Source organism: Kogia breviceps, chromosome 15, assembly GCF_026419965.1.
Source record: "Kogia breviceps isolate mKogBre1 chromosome 15, mKogBre1 haplotype 1, whole genome shotgun sequence".
NCBI classification, from domain to species: Eukaryota; Metazoa; Chordata; class Mammalia; order Artiodactyla; family Physeteridae; genus Kogia; species Kogia breviceps.
In genome coordinates this window covers 81990445-82006980 of record NC_081324.1, presented here as the reverse complement: position 1 = coordinate 82006980, position 16536 = coordinate 81990445, and the positions used below count along the sequence as shown (strand labels likewise).

At 43.0% G+C, this 16536-nt stretch overlaps 2 protein-coding genes across 3 annotated transcripts in view; one reads left to right on the top strand and one right to left on the bottom strand.

Moving 5' to 3' along the window:
- The window catches only part of IFT81 (intraflagellar transport 81), a 190913-nt gene that overhangs the window by 19120 nt on the left and 155257 nt on the right, over nt 1–16536 (top strand). The gene's annotated exons all lie outside the window — the stretch shown is intronic.
- Nucleotides 4941–16536, bottom strand: part of P2RX7 (purinergic receptor P2X 7) — a 48318-nt gene continuing 36722 nt past the window's right edge. For both annotated transcript variants that reach the window (XM_059039576.2, XM_067015042.1), the window contains exons 9-13: nt 14362–14452; nt 13014–13079; nt 12777–12926; nt 10913–11014; nt 4941–7695 (exon numbers count right to left, since the gene is read on the bottom strand). In XM_059039576.2, the coding sequence (XP_058895559.1) occupies nt 7198–7695; nt 10913–11014; nt 12777–12926; nt 13014–13079; nt 14362–14452 (907 nt within the window). In that variant the 3' untranslated portion in view covers nt 4941–7197. The remainder of the gene's footprint in view (nt 7696–10912; nt 11015–12776; nt 12927–13013; nt 13080–14361; nt 14453–16536) is intronic.

The following is a 16536-nucleotide window of genomic DNA, read 5'->3' as shown; positions in this document are numbered from 1 at the left end:
TGGTAAATATACATAACATAAATTTAACTATTTTTAAGTGTACAATTTAGTGGCATTAAGCACATTCACAGTGTTGTACAACCATGGCCGTTATCCATTTCCAGAGTTTTTTCATCATCAGCAGCTTTGTGCCCGTTAAACACTTAACTCTTCATTTCCTTCTCCCCCCCAGCCCCTGGTAACCTTTATTCTACTTTCTATCTCTATGGATTTGCCTGTTCTGGATATTTCATATCAACAGAGTCATACAGTATGTGGCCTTTTTTGTCTGGCTTACTTCACTTAGCATCATGTTTTCAAGGTTCATCCATGTTGTAGCCTGTGTCAGTACTTCATTCCTTTTTACGGCCGAATAATATTCCACTGTATGTGTATAACCCATTTTGTTTATCCATTCATCTCTTCATGGGCACTTGGGTTGTTTCCACCTTTTGGCTATTGTCAGTAATACTGCTATGATCATTTGTGTACCAGTATGTATTTGCGTCCTTGCCTTCAATTCTTTTGGGTGTATACCTAGGAGTGGAATAGCTGGATCATATAGTAATTTTGCATTTAAGTATTTGAGGAACTTAAATACATGAGGAACCCAAGCATTAGATTTTGTATTTAAAATATATTTGTCACAATTAAAAAGAGAGAATAGAAGTGTTTGGTATGGCTGCCATAATAAAGCACCAGAGACTGGGTGGCTTAAATAGCAGAAATTTGACGTACAAAGATCAAGGTGTCAGCAGAGTTGGTTTCTTCTAAGGCTTCTCTCTGTCTTGTAGACAGCCATCTTCTCCCTGTATCTTCACATGATCTTCCCTCTGTGCCCGTGTCCTAATCACCTCTTCGTATAAGGACACCAATCAGATTGGATTAGGAGCTGCCCATATGATCTCATTTTACCTTAATTACCTCATTAAAGGCGACATCTCCAAATACAGTCATTTTCTGGGATAATGGGGGTTAGAACTTCAACATATGCATTTGGTGGTGGTGGGAGCAAAATTGAGCCTACAGGAGGGGTAGAGCCAGCCATACGCCAACTCTTTTTTTAAAAAATAAATTTATTTATTTATTTATTTATTTATGGCTGTGTTGGGTCTTCGTTGCTGTGCGCGGGCTTTCTCTAGTTGCGGCGAGCAGGGGCTACTCTTCTTTGAGGTGCGCAGGCTTCTCATTGCGGTGGCTTCTCTTGTTGCAGAGCACAGGCTTTAGGAGCATGGGCTTCAGTCGTTGCAGCACACGGGCTCAGTAGCTGTGACACACGGACTTAGTTGCTCCACGGCATGTGGGATCTTCCCGGACCAGGGCTCAAACTCGTGTCCCCTGCATTGGCAGTCGGGTTCTTAACCACTGCGGCACCAGGGAAGTAAAATAATACCTAACATTTATTGACCGCTTACTCTGTGCCAGGCAGTGTGCTAAGTGCTTCACATACATTTACTCTTAGAACATTTAATATTTAATATAACCCTCGGATACAAAGATACAACTAAGGCTTCTAAGAATTGGGAAAACTGAGGCCTCTCCGCTAATTAGTGGGTGGGCTAGGATGTGACGCCAGGTGGCCAGTTTCCAGCGTGCCAGCTCTTCCCCACTGCACTGGTGCGCGGGCGTAGGCATGCAGGCACACAGACCAAGCCCACTGCCTTTGAGGAGCTTCTTGTTTCCTTGGGGAAGTAAAATAACTCATAACTTACTATACTCAACAGCCTTGCCTAAGGCTTGCCTAAGGCTCTTATCCAAGCCTGTCAAGTATGGTAATTATTTGATTAAAATGACTAGTGTTGGCCTCCACCTCTGATTTCTGAAGACTCACATACATATGACCTTCATAATTCATTCAGAAGAACTAAGGAAGTTGGAAATGCAAAATCCTTTCCATAGATCATCATCTGTTTTGGAAACATGATTCATAACCCTCTTGGGACTGGAAAAGAGGAAACTGAAAGATCACAGTAAAAGTGAAAGAAGATAGTGATGTCTACATCTATTCAAAAGAGAGCAGAAGGGGACTCCCCTGGTGGTCCAGCGGCTAAGAAACCACACTCCCAATGCAGGGGGCCCGGGTTTGATCCCTGGTCAGGGAACTAGATCCCACATGCCGCAACTAAAGATCCCACGTGCCACAACGAAGATCCCGTGTGCCGCAACTAAGACCCGATGCAGCCAAATAAATAAATAAATATTTTTTAAAAAAGAGAGAAAGCAGCAGGATTCCAATCAGCGGACCCTCAGGGATTCCTGGGACGATGACTGCATTGGATTAGAGTATGGGTTGAGAAACGTACAAGCAGCAGAAAGTGTAACCAGGCCCAGTGCACTCAAATGGTTACTTTGAATAAATGGGGGGTAGTGGTCCCAGTTCCGCATGGGCTCTGAGAAACAGGGCTTTGTGCAGACGGTGACTGCGTAGAAGCCAAGCCTCTTAGGGCAACTGGCTTTAAGGGTATCTTAATCACCTCCTCTTCACCGCATTGGTAAGGGAGGGATACCCGCCCTAGGGGTATGGGGATGGCTGAACATATGACACCCAGCGCTGGACAGCTGAAATTGGCAGCAGTTCATTGGTCACATAATACTCACAGCACAGGGAAGAAGGACACCACATGCCCTGCAGGGTCACATGGGGGTAGCATTTTGGAACAGAGTGAACGACCAGAGGCAGTGGAAGGCAAGCTTGCTTTGTAGTATCCGGAGGGTGAGGTGTCCTGTGGTTCCCACAGGAGAACGTCGTTGGCTCATTTGGATAATTCCATGGCCTGGTGGGGAACGCAAATCCACTATGCAGGGATCAGCAGAAACTGCATCTGGTCCATCTGATGAGGAAGGTTGTTTAACTAGGTGACATTTTCGATCAGACCAAGAAGAAAAACTTGCAGTTAAGCCAAGCTAGCCCTCCTCATTTCACCAGATGTTAAGGCAGCATGTAATATGAGAACTTGATTTTAGGCCTCACACCACAGGGTGGAATGCATCTGTAGGCTCTGTTGACTGCCCCTTGTCTCTAGATTTGGCACATTCTTGACCCTGACCCAAAGCTCAAAGAGTGTTCTCATCCCCACCAACTTGGGACAGGAGGTATTCTAAAAATCAAGGCATAATGGGAATTCCCTGGTGTTCCAGTGGTTAGGACTCGGTGCTCTCACTGCCAGGAGAGGAAGAGCAGGAGAGAAAATAGAATCAGTCCATTTTGCTGCATATCTGGGACCCGTGTTTCACAGAGTAGGGAAAGACTGAAATGAATATTAAAACTATATCTACCACCACTCTTGGCGATCAGAATGATCTTTTAAAAATGAAATATAGGGCCTCCCTGGTGGCGCAGTGGTTGAGAGTCCGCCTGCCGATGCAGGGGTCACGGGTTCATGCCCCGGTCCGGGAGGATCCCACGTGCCGCGGAGCGGCTGGGCCCGTGAGCCATGGCCGCTGAGCCTGCACGTCTGGAGACTGTGCTCTGCAACGGGAGAGGCCACAAGGGTGAGAGGCCTGTGTACCGCAAAAAAGAAAAAAAAAGAAAAGAAATATAATCTTACCAGGCTCCTACTTAAAACCCTTCAATGAGTCTCCATTGGTCTTTCTTAAGATAAAGACACAACTCCTTGCCATGACCTTCAAGGCTCTATGCAGTCCAGCCCCTGCCTGTCCAGTCTTATCTCATTCCTTACTTCCCCATACTATTTATGGAGCAGGCATACAAGTCTCCTTTAAATTCTGCAGACCTTCTATGCTTTTTGTCAGCCCCAGGACCTTTGCACATGCTATTGTCTTGGCCTAGAATGCTCTTTCCTCCCCAAGTCACATAGTTATCTAGAACTTATCCTTCAAATTTCATCTGAAGAGCTCCTTCCTCAGGGAAGATTTCTCTGATTTCCCCAAATAGGTCAAGTTTCCCTATTATAGGCTCTCAGAACATCTTTTACCTTCTTCATCATGATACTCATCATACATTACAAGTTTATATTTGTTTGAATTATTTGATTAATGTCCATCTCCTCACATCTTCATGAGAGTGGCAACCTTATTTATCATTGATCTCTAGGAGGGGCCTAAAAGAAAGCTCCTGTTTACCTATACTCGTAACACCTCTGACACCAAATGTGTGTGGGGTTTTCCCACACCAACCAATTCTCCAGCTCTCCAGACACCAACTGGGTGTCTTGCAATTCAATTATGACATTAATTACCTGGAGTTAGCATAGACCCCACAGGTTAAGGGTTCAGTCCTACAAGATTGTCCCCCACTTCAGACACCAGTCATGTCCAGGGCTGTCACCTGTACTTCTGACCAACTGGTTATAAATTAGGGGTTCCTATAACCCCCTCTTCAGGTTCAGTAATTTGCTGTAGTGGCTCATAGAACTCAGGGAAACACTTACGTTTACCCATTTATTATAAAGGATATGTTAAAAGATACAGGTGAACAGCCAGATGAAGAGTTACATAGAGTGAGGGCCAGAGGGTCCTGAGTGCAGAAGCTTTTGTCCTTGTGGAGTTGGGGGTGTTCCACCCTCCCCAAATGTGGATGTATTCATCAGTATGGAAGCTTTCTTAACCCCACAGTGTAGGGGTTTTTATGGAGGCTTTATCACATAGTCAAAATCGATTATTAACTCAATTTCCAACCCTTCCCCACTGTAGAGGATAAGGTGGTAGGACTGAAAGTTCTAAGCTTCTAATCATGGCTTGGGCTTTGTGGTGACCAGCCCTCTTCCTGAAGTTATCCAGGAGCCCACCAAGAGTGGCCTCATTAGAACACAAGACAGTTCTAAATCCCAGGGGATTTAGGAGCTCTGTGTTAGGAACTGGGGGCAGAGACTAAAAACATATCTTTGTATGTCAAAGTGCCTCAGTGCGTATATGTTGAATGAATGTGTCAGTGAATGAGCTAACTGATTCGGGGATCTTCTGAGAAAAGAAAGTAAAAGGAATACTTCGGTAAATGCGAATTACACGTTATTTTTTTAATTATCAAAACTGTTAAGACATCTACATTGCCAAGCTAGAATTAGGAAGGGTTTTAAAAATGGTTCCCTCTAAAGAGAGGAATGCAAGTCCATAACCGATGCTACATGAAATCAGGCAGTGTTACAAGAAAGCAGATCTCCAATACAGAGACGAAGCAGTGAATACTGTGCAATTACTATAACTGTGCAATGGATTTAAGTACAAAAAACAGATACTACAAAATGTGACTTTCCTTGGGATGCCTTTGGCGATGACACTATTTTCTACTGTAGACCAAAAATAAGAATATAAATATGATGCATGCTGTTGTAGGAAGTGTCAGACATTTTACACATAGTTAATGTAGCACATCCCCCTCTCACCTTCTCACCCAGAGCATCTGGGAAAGGTGAGAACAACAGGTGGATCCAGTGGTTATTTGTCATTCCAAATGCTGACTCCATCTGGGGTCTCCACAAGGTGATAGAAACACACTAGGGGGAAGGCATCAAAAAATAACATATGAAGGCTCAGAGGCTATCAGAATGGAAATCTGTAGCAGTTACATAGAATTCTCGGCGTAAAAAATTTCAGTTCTGAAGAAGTCATATATAATTCACTTCAAAAATATCTCTGAAAGGTAGTAAAAATGAGAGTTAAATCTGGCCCAGTTAACTTGATTCCTGAGTTTAAAGCCAGGTGAAATCCTGGGACCAAAAAAGAAGGTTTTTGCTTATATTATCTTACATTAAAACAGTAGAAAGCTGGTGACTTTTAAAAAGTGTCAAAATGGTAAATCTTAGAGTATGTATTAAAAACTCACAGATCCTTCATTAGTCACAGTTTTGAATAGTGTTCGCTATTTATTCTTTAAAATAGTTGTCGTTTAGAAATAGTCCGTTCTAGTGCCAAAACCTTGAAACGGAAATCCTGCAAGAGGATCCTAAAACCTGCTATTCATTTTTATACTCTTAGCAGTTGACGTATAGAAATGGTAAAAGGTTGAGTGTGAGTTGCTTTTTAAGTAGCATCCAGACTGCATCCACTGTAATTGGCTGCAAAGTACAGGATGTTAAAGGCATAAAGGTGGCTTATTCCAGTTTTTAACAGCAATACTTACTTCCAGTCATAGAAATGTGATGTGGATTGAAATGTATTGGGTAGCTCAGCAGTTAGATTTGATGGATTCCAGGGCTGGTCTGGTGAGTTACCTGATTTGGTCTGCAGCTCTTCTAGACCTGCCAAATGGAAACCCAAGCCCCCGAGGGGCTCCAGGGATTTTTTGGCCGAAAATCTGGACACACGTCTTAGACCCAGAAAAGATGTGGGCTGAGTCTACGTCCCATGAATCAGGCTTGCTCTCTGTCCCAGTTATCTGTCGCTGTGTAACAGACAACACAAAACAGAGTTGTTTAAAATAACAATTTTTGTTCTGTGGGTTCACTGGGTAGCTCTCACTTGGGTTGTCTGATGCAGTTGCACTCATATGTTAGCAGGATCTGGAATCATCTGAAGGCTTCTTCTCTGCCATGGGCTTGGATGGCTTGAATGCTGGGGGCATCTCTCCTCTTCCCACGGTTGCTCGAGCTTCTTCACAGCAGGGTGGACTCAGGATAGGCAGATTTTTACATGGGAGCTTGCTTCCTTCACAGCAAGCTGACAGCATCTTAAGACCAAGACCCTGAACCTGACACAGCATCACTTTATCATTGGATAAAGTGATCAGAGCTGCCAAGACACAAGGGGAGGAGATATAACCCCTCAGGTCCTATAGGACAAATGCCAAAAAATTTGTGCCAAAACTTTTAATCCTCCCCATTCTTTAACCAGGACCCAAGGGTTTGTTGATAGTTGGACATTATCCTAGTCTTACCTCAAAATGAGCTGCTTCATATTCATGTAGCTCTTTATGCGTTAATAAGAGTTTGTGTACACTGTCTCAATTTGCTCTCCTAATATCCCTGTGAAACAGTAGGTTGGATAATAAGGCAACTGAGGTACAGAGGTTAAAGGCCTAGGATCACACAACTTCCTAGGGATAGAATGGAGGTATAAATCCTAATCTCTTGACTCTCAGTCCATGCTGAGGGATTCTAGTTTACTTGTTGTTTGTCTGCCCTGGTCACTTTGCTCTCTGACACACACTGAGCTGGGGGAGGAGGAAAGCACATTTCCCTTTGGCTGAAAATCTAGACACACAACTTTGCAGGTGAAGCTCAAGGTGCAAGCAAAGGCACAGTTATATGACTGCTCAGCACATCAGCAAGGACTCTTGAAGCCACTGTACTGGCCTTCCCGCTTGGGAAACTCTCTCCGGATCCTCCAGCGGCAGCAGCTGGGCAGGATGGCCGAGTCAGCCAGGCCCTGGGAGCCAAAGCGCCATGCAGTGTAGCACCTGTAGGCGCAGTGCCGCAGCTGGCTGTTGGTAGAATCTGCATCCAGCACCAGCAGGGGCTCCTGGTAGTGCAGGAGGAACTGTAGGACATGTCTGGACAGGATAAGCTTCTTGAACGGCTCTGAGGTGGTGATACAGGCACCCATCTTTTTCCGGCAGCACAGCTCCTCCATGTGTCTTTGTCTCTCAGGGAGTTGGGATGGGAGGCACTTCCCGCACTGGCACCAGTCCGGGCAGTCACTGGATGTAGGGGTTGCCCCTTGACTGAGCAGCTGGAGAGCCTCTAGTTGTCCAGGAATGGGGGGTGGCTCGTGAAGAGACAGAGGCAGCCTGGACAAGTCTGCGAAGTCCATCGGGGGTCTCTGAAAAAGGCAAGTTTCCAAACCCATCAGCACGGACACCCCCTAGGGTTCTAGGTTCTTTAATTTTATTATTAACATATAAAATTACATTTAATATTACATTAATACTAGTAGCTATCATTTATTAAGTGTATATATCAGGACTGTGTTTCGCAAGCATTGCCTCATTTAAGCCTTCGGAGAACCTCGTGAGATATGTGTTCTGATCTCCATTTTACAGATTTGGAAAGTGAAATTCAGAAAAGCCAGGCCTCAATACATATATCTCTTCGGAGAGACCTTCTTGCCTTGACCACCTGATCTAGGTAGTTCCCCTCCTCCCAGGTCATTCTCTTATCACATAATGATGTTCTCTGTTTGTTATGAGGAAATGATCTTATGAGTTGATATGTTCACTTAATGATTCTTCTTTCCACATGAAAGCAGGGGCCCTGTTTGCTTTGTTTACTACCTGTATTCCCAATGCCTAGGACAGTGCCCACACATAGTAGACAGTAAATATTTGTTGACTTAGCTGTGCTTTCGCCTTTCTCACCATGCTCCCTTTTCTGAAAAAATCCATTTGTTATCCTCCAGTGGAAGTTGCCATAATTGCCATCATTTATGTCTGTTCTTTGTGACATATACCCTCACTCACCAGACAAAGAAAGTCTGAGTTAAGTACATTAAAATTGAATGGTTCGTGTACATGAATGTTCACAGCAGCACTATTATAATAGCCAAAGGGTGAAAATAACCTAAGTGTCCATCAGTGGATGAATGGATAAAAAAAATGTTATGTTCATACAATGGACTACTATTCAGCTATAAAAAGGAATGAAGTGCTGACAAATGCTAAACATGGTTGTTTAGCTAAACGTGGATGGAAACTTGACGTTATGCTAAATGAAAGAAGCCAGACATAAGAGGACAAATATTGTATGATTCAACTTACATGAAATGTCCAGAATTGGTAAATCCACGTATACAGAAATCTACAGAAAGCAGATTCGCGGTTGCCAAGGGCTGGGGAGAAGCGAGTGAGTAGTGGCTGCTGAATGGATACAAGGTTTCCTTTTGGGGTGTGAAAAGGCTCTGGAGCTAGATAGTGGTGATGGTTGCACAGCATTGTGGATATACTAAATGTCACTGAACTGTACACTTTATTTTTTTTTCCCCCTCTTTAAAAAAATTATGTATTTATTTATTTATTTGGCTACGCCGGCTCCCGGCTGCAGCACACGGGATCCTCGCGCTGTGCACAGGATCCTCGCTGCAGCATGCAGGATCTTTAGTTGCGGCACGTGGGCTCTTCCAGTTGCAGCGTGTGGGATACATCTCCCCGACCAGGGATCAAACCCGGGCCCCCCGCATTGGGAGCACGGAGTCCCAACCACTGGTCCACCAGGGAGGTCCCTGAACTTCACACTTTAAAATGATTAAAATGGTAAATTTTAGGTTATGTGTATATTACCACACCCACCCCAACACACAGGAGTTCACTTTATACCCAGATCTGATAAAAACATTACAAGAGTGGAAAAATTTTGGCCAGACTCTCTCAAGAAGAGATGTAAAATTCTTAAATATTAGTGAATTGAATCCAGCAGTAAATACAAAGAATCATACATCACACTCAAACTGCTGTTATTGCAGATTCCTGCAAGGTTGGCTTAATATTTGAAAACCAATCAGTGTAATGTACCACATGACAGAAGTAAAGAAAACTCATTGATTATTTGGAAAGAAGCAGAAAAAACACGTTATTTTAAAATTCAGTATCCATTCATGATAAAAATTCTTAGTAAACTAGGAGCAGAGGGGAATTTTCTTAATCTTATAGAGCATTCTTTAAAAACCTACAGCAGGGACTTCCCTGGCTGTCCAGTGGTTAGGACGTGGCACTTTCACTGTGGTGGGCTGCGTTCAATCCCTGGTCTGGGAACTAGGATCCCGCAAGACGTGGGGCGAGGCCGGAAAGAAAAAAAGAACTACAGCCAAGTACTATAGTGAAATAAAAAACTTTCTTCCTGAGATAGGGAATGAGACAAAGATGCTTGGTCTTATCACTTCTATTCAGTATTGTACTGGACATCCTAACAGGTGTAATAAGCTCCTGGAGCTGGAAGAAGCAAGAAAGGAACCTCCCCTAGAGCCTTCAAAGGGAGCACAGCCCTGCTGACACCTTGATTTCAGAATTCTGGCCTCCAGAACTGTGAGAGAACAAACTTCTGTTGTTCCAAGCTACCTAGTTTGTGGTCATTTATTATGGCAGCTGTAGAAAACTAATGCAGTTAGTGAAGATGTCCAGCGGCCGTAACTGCTGGGGGGAGTGTGAATTAGAACATCCACTTCAGAGAACTGTTAGGTATTATCTACTAAAGCTGAACACACAGCTGCCGTATGACTTAGCAGTTCCACTCTTAGGTGCCATACATTTACTGTAGCAGCATCACTGGCATGAACCCCAAAGTGGAAACTACCCCAATAGGTAGTTCATTCAACAGTAGAATGGATAAATAAATTGAATGTTTATAAAACAGCAATTATACGAGAATGAACCATTGCTATACACAACATCATGGCTGGCTCTCACAAAAATAATATTGAGGGAAGGAAGCCAGACACTCAACAGAGTATGTAATGAATACATACTATAGGATTAACATTTTTTAAAAATTATAAAAATAAAATAAATTGAAATAAAAAATTCTAGAAGAGGTAAAAGTAACCTTGAATACAGGATAATGACTACTTTTAAGGGAAGGTAGTAATTTGGAGGCATAAAAGGGACTTCTGCTAGCAATAGTCACTTTTTAAATCTGGGTGCTGGTTACATGTGGTTTACGTTGTCAAGTCATCAATTGTGATTTATACACATTTCTAGATATATTTATATTTAATAGTAAGTTTTGGGCTTCCCTGGTGGCGCAGTGGTTAGGAATCCGCCTGCCAGTGCAGGGGACATGGGTTCGAGCCCTGGTCTGGGAAGATCCCATATGCCGCGGAGCAACTAAGCTCGTGTGCCGCAACTACTGAGGCCCGTGCGCCTAGAGCCCGTGCTCTGCAGCAGGAGAAGCCACCACAATGAGAGAAGCCCGCGCACCGCAACGAAGAGCAGCCCCCGCTCGCCGCAACTAGAGAAAGCCCGCGCGCGGCAGCAAAGACCCAATGCAGCCAAAAATAAATAAATAAATAAAATAGTAAGTTTTCTCTTAAAAAAGATGAAATAACTTACTGGCACTTCTTCACCTTCAACATCTTGCAGACTTTTCCCAAGTAGCCTTTGGTTTACCATCCTAATGTGGGGTTCATCCACAAAGGACACATATTTTAATGTCTAGGAAATAAAGATTAAAAGGTTACCAATTTTAGTTCAGAATTATCACGAATTGCATATCTAAACACATCTAAAGGGAACCGTGATTCCTATTTCCAAATGACAACCTGTTTCACAAGCTAACCAAAAACTCTTGCTAACAAAGAAAGAATGATTCCAAGTCTAAAGGTAAATGAGAACTCGATCCCCAAACACCTTAATTTGTAGATTTAGAGTATCCACAGCTTCCTGCCTAATATCTCTAGGTCCCCCGAGTGCTATGTAAAATTCCTCTGTTGTGTTCCCTCAATTTCAGTTACTCTAGGTTGAATATCTCCAGAAAGTTATACTATTGAATCTTAAATTACTTATATTTTCATTAAATTTCATCCCATCTTGGGCCATGAAATGGTGATTAATTTTAGTTGCAAAGATGAACTTTGACTTTAATTGCAAATACATGTACAATGAACAATGAATTGTGCATTCAGCTGCTAAAAATGGACAGCAATGTTCTTGGATAAAAGAAAGAAACCCTCTGTTGTTTTTAAATACCAGAGATTTCTCTTTGATTGGAGGAAATCATGGAGTCAATGTAGTAAATTCCAAATTAATCAAATCAAAACCATACAGATGAACTAAAATTTGACCACTCCTCCATCCTAGGCTCCTTTCCAGAAGCAATCACTGTTATCACTTTTATGAGTGTTCAGTACCTTTTTTTATACATATATTACCTCCCCCCCCACATTTATATGTGTGTGTGTATAACACATGTAGAAACTATACAGAATCTATATGTGTGTGTCTATAAATGGACATATATAATATACATGTAGAAAAAACATAGAATTAGTTTATGTGTATTGTTTCTTTTTAACCTATATATCATGCCATATATATTGTTCCATAGTTTGCTTTTTTTCCTGTCAACAAATGTCTTGGATATTTGCTCGTGCCAGTACCTATAACATAGTGGTTATAAACACGGATTCTGAAACCAGCCTGCCTGAGTTGGAATTTCAGCTCTGCCACTTACTAACTGTATGACTTTGGGCAAATTATTTAACCTTCCTGTGCCTCAATTTCCTCATCTATAGAAAGAGATAATAGTAGCACCTATCTAGAGTTCTGCTAATAATCATAATCCCATAAACCTACCTGTAGGGTTGTGTGGAGATTCAGTGAGTTAATGTATACGTAGCACTGGAAATGCTATGTAAATGTTTGCATTTATTATAATCTACCTCATTTTAAAAAAACTGGTACCAGGCATTCCTTACTATGGATTTATCATAGTTTATTTCACCTATTGGACATTCGGGCAGATGCTCCTCTTCACCGTCACACACAGCACTGTGACGGACATCTTGTACATGTGTACTACTTGGGTACCCATGTGAGTGTTTCTCTAAGGCAGGTATAGAGAAGTTGACATGCCAGGCTGTAAAGTATGTCCCATTTAAATGTTACTAGATTTACAAATTGTTCTCCAAAGTCATTATACGTTTTTTACACAACCAATTTAATAAATCTGACAAAACTGACAAACCCTGGAACATAAAAATTTGTTTTCCCTATATCTTGCTTCTCCATTTTTGTGTCTGTTCTTCACTAAAACTAAAGGATTCATCTGAGAGATGGTGGATTGGGGTAGAGTCCAGAGAATTATCCACCATGGGATTGATTACACCTATGATTTGGGCCTTATTTTTGCATACTTCTCCGTGGTCCAATGGGCCATACAGGTGTTTTAACATCCCATAGACACAGCAAGCCTTACCTGCCTTGGCTCCGCAACGGATTCACACTTCTTCCTGTAGTAGTACTCATTGACGGCACAGGGCGCACAGCACTTGCAACCGGGATAAATGCGGGATCGACAGCATTTGTATGAGTAAGTGTTGATGAGAAAGTCAATGAACACAGTGGCCTGGGAAAAACCCAGACAAGCACCATGTCAGTGAAACTTCCTTTTGCCAAATCATTTTCATAAAATGTGAGAAAGAGAATCCCTTACCAAACCAAAGTAAGAGAGGTTTGAACCGATGTACACGATCAGCTGGATAATGTCAAATTTTCCTCCCTGGAAACAGAGTACAAAAGGTTACCCGGTTGAAATTCAGAGCAATGCTCTTTCACTCTAACATGTAATTGTAAGTTCCAGCAGAGGAGGGAGTCTAGTGCCGTGAATTTGACAGGTGCATCCAAAGTGTTCATGGCAACAAAGATTAAGGAGACTGAAAATATGAATCCCATTCCTCCTGCTGCTGCCTTTCAGGATGTGCTTGAAAACATGGATGTTTTAAACAAAGAAGCACTGGAACTCACACACTGAGAGGAGAACCATTGAAAGTTTGTTTTTCCACTCAAGGTGAGGGTTTCAAAAGAGCTTTCCCTAAAAGTGATTTGAGATTACTTTGGAAACAGAGGGAAGGAATGTCTGCACAAACGCTTCCCATAGATGTCCTTGTGGTTTTTATTCTCAGTGTCTTTGTATCCTCTCACTATATCTCATCTATTCTTGTGCTGCTTATCACCATGTTACATAAATAATACGCTGTCAGACAAGGTATGTGGGCATCTGTTCATTTTTGCATACCCAGCATCCCCTCCTTCTGGAGACAGCATGCCCATTTTCCTTTGGAGAACCGTCTGTGTCCATACTCAGTCCATGTAGTTTGTAGGGAAGGGGCTGGCTGGTTCAGGGCTGGTCTAAGACCAGCCATTGCGAGTGACCCTGGTCACAGTTCAGCAGTGAGCATCTGGCCCATATTGGGCCAGTCAAAGCCAGTCGCATCTGCTGAGGCTTTTGCTGAGATGTTCTCTTTTCACTGAGGTTGCTAAATTGCTAAGGTATAAGTAGCTGCTGACACCACTGCATAGAGATGACCCGCTGTGAATGACACCAAAACAGAGGAGAACAAATGTAAGAGATGGAGGGAGGCAGGTTCCTGATGATGTTGTTAAGACATCTGGATTCATGATGCCCAAAGCCTGAAAATTGCCTCGGGATTTTTCAGTTATGTGAACTAAAAAAAAAAAAGACTTCTTTTTTCCTAAGCCCATTTGAATTGGATTCCTTACAAAGTATTTTGCAGAGGGATTTCTTTCTCTCTCTTTTTTAAGCATCAGAGTATATTGAAAATTGAGTATTAGGTTTTTTCCCCAAGCCCACTCTTGCACTCATTAGATGACTTGTCCATGAACAAGGACATTTCTTCCCCCTCTCTGATCCCACATGCAAGATGCACAGTGCCAGCTAATGACCATGACCCAAACATTCGCCCTTTGAGACACTACAGCAATAATTAAGACACAGTCATAGGAACGGAGATGCCAGTGGCTGAAATGGAGAAGAGACTTACGGTGCCAAAAACCAGGATGTCAAAACGGATCCCAAAGGCTTTTATCAGGGTCCGCTTTTCGATATTATTTTCCTTATAGTACCTGGCATATCTGTAGGAGGAAAAGGATACATATTTATAAAGATCTATCTGGAAGTGCTGGTATTTTATGAAAAGAAAAAGCAAAACAGGAGCTGATCTCGTCTTCTTTGTCCATCTTCTAGCTCTGCCGGGGTTGGCAAAGGGAAGAACACAATCCAAACCCATGAAATTCTCTCTCTCTTCACCTGGAACCAAGGCACCACTTCCGCATGTCACCTTCTCTACTTCCAGCATCACAGGATGATGGAAAGTCTGTGTTTTAGTTTAAGATTAAAATGAACAATTTTTAACCAATACAGGGTTAACAACAAGAGAAATTTTAAAAAATAACTTCAAGCACTCTGATCATTGTCTAAGAGGGAAAAGTTTAGCTTCTAGAACAAAGAGGGGGAGGGTGAATCTTAGATACTAATTAATGGATGGGGAACAGGTGCCTCTCGGCAATCTGCTCTAACTGTGTTTTCTTAAGATTCTGTATTTGTCTGCTTGGCATCCATTATCACCAGGGCCAAACTAGCAGACAATGTTGTTTACGTGCCCCCTGCAGTCCAGCTTTTGTGAGTATGTGAAAATCATGTTACAAACCCTCTGACCAATCCTGAGTCCATATCTCCAGCCACCTCCTGTATCTAACTGTCACACCCCCAGCCAACATTTCCCCTGCCCTAAGTTGCCCGGGGCCAGGTCCCAGACAACCAGAGACCACCCCTGTAGCCCAGAGCCCACCAACATTACTCAAAGTAGCCAATCCTAAGCTGTTTCCCCTGCCCTGCCTTGCCTTTCCCACAAAAAACACAGTAAAGGCTCTGGGCTGTGCTTTCCCCTTTCTCCTGCTAACCCCTGACCAAACCTGGTGCTTCCTCCTGTGTGGCCTGGTGTGCCCCACCTCTCGGGAGACTCTTCTTTCAAGGGCATTGACTTCTCTGTGTTATCACTCAGTCATCTTTATAAATTAAGACCTGGGCACAAATCACAGCCACCCAAAATATGCAACCGTCATCAGTGCTACAGTCAGGGAAAGTGGCATGTTTTGTTTTTCATGAATAATTAGGAAGGCTTAAGCCACATGCCTCACAAAACTTTTAAATCTGACCCTCCCTCTTACCACTTTTGGTGGTTGTTTTTAGGTAAGGACATATATTTTCTTTCTTTCTTTTTTTTCTTTTTTTACGTTACACGGGCTTCTCACTGCTGCGGCCCCTCTCGTTGCGGAGCACAGGCTCCGGACACGCAGGCTCAGCGGCCATGGCCTCAGGGGCCCAGCGGCTCCGCGGCATGTGGGATCCTCCCGCACCGGGGCACGAACCCGTGTCCCCTGCATCGGCAGGCGGACTCTCAACCACTGCGCCACCAGGGAAGCCCGACATATATTTTCTTTGAGTTATTAATTATAATCTATTTACAGGTGTGGGGAGAGAAGAAAACAAAACAGATTATCTGCCAGAATATAGTATGGGACATCTGAAATTCTTATTCTTTTTGAACTCACGATCTGACATTGAGATCAGTTAGATATTCTCAGGTGAGTGCCTGTTTCTGGCCAAAGGGGTTTCAGTTTCTTTGCATCTGACTGTTCTCATTCCATGACAGTACTTTCTTCTGCTCTATTAATTGACTTGTTTTTTAAAATACAAAGCAAGCATGCATCACCACTGCATGCCCCAGGGTTTCATTATCTCTCTATGCAAGCTGTTTTGCTGGAAGGTTAACACTGTATAGTAAATACTTGAATTTCTGCTTTCAGGGTCTTGGTACAGTGGTTCTCAAACTGAGGGCAAGAATCAACTTGGGAAGTGTGTTCGAAAGGCAGATTCCTGGGCCTCACCCCCAAAGGGTGGTTTTAAAAGGTGTGAGGTGTTTCTAGGAATCTATATTTCCAGGAAAGGTACCAGGTGGTTCTGATGCAGGTGAGCAGTGGGCCACACTCAGAACACCAGGCCCTGGGCAGGAATGTTTTTACACTCTGTAGTGGGTTGAATAATGGCCCCCCAAAAAGGGAAGTCCAAGTGCCTAACCCCTGCACCTGTGAATGTGACCTTATTTGGAAATAGGATCTTTGCAGATGTAAATGAGTTAAGGATCTCAAGATGAGAT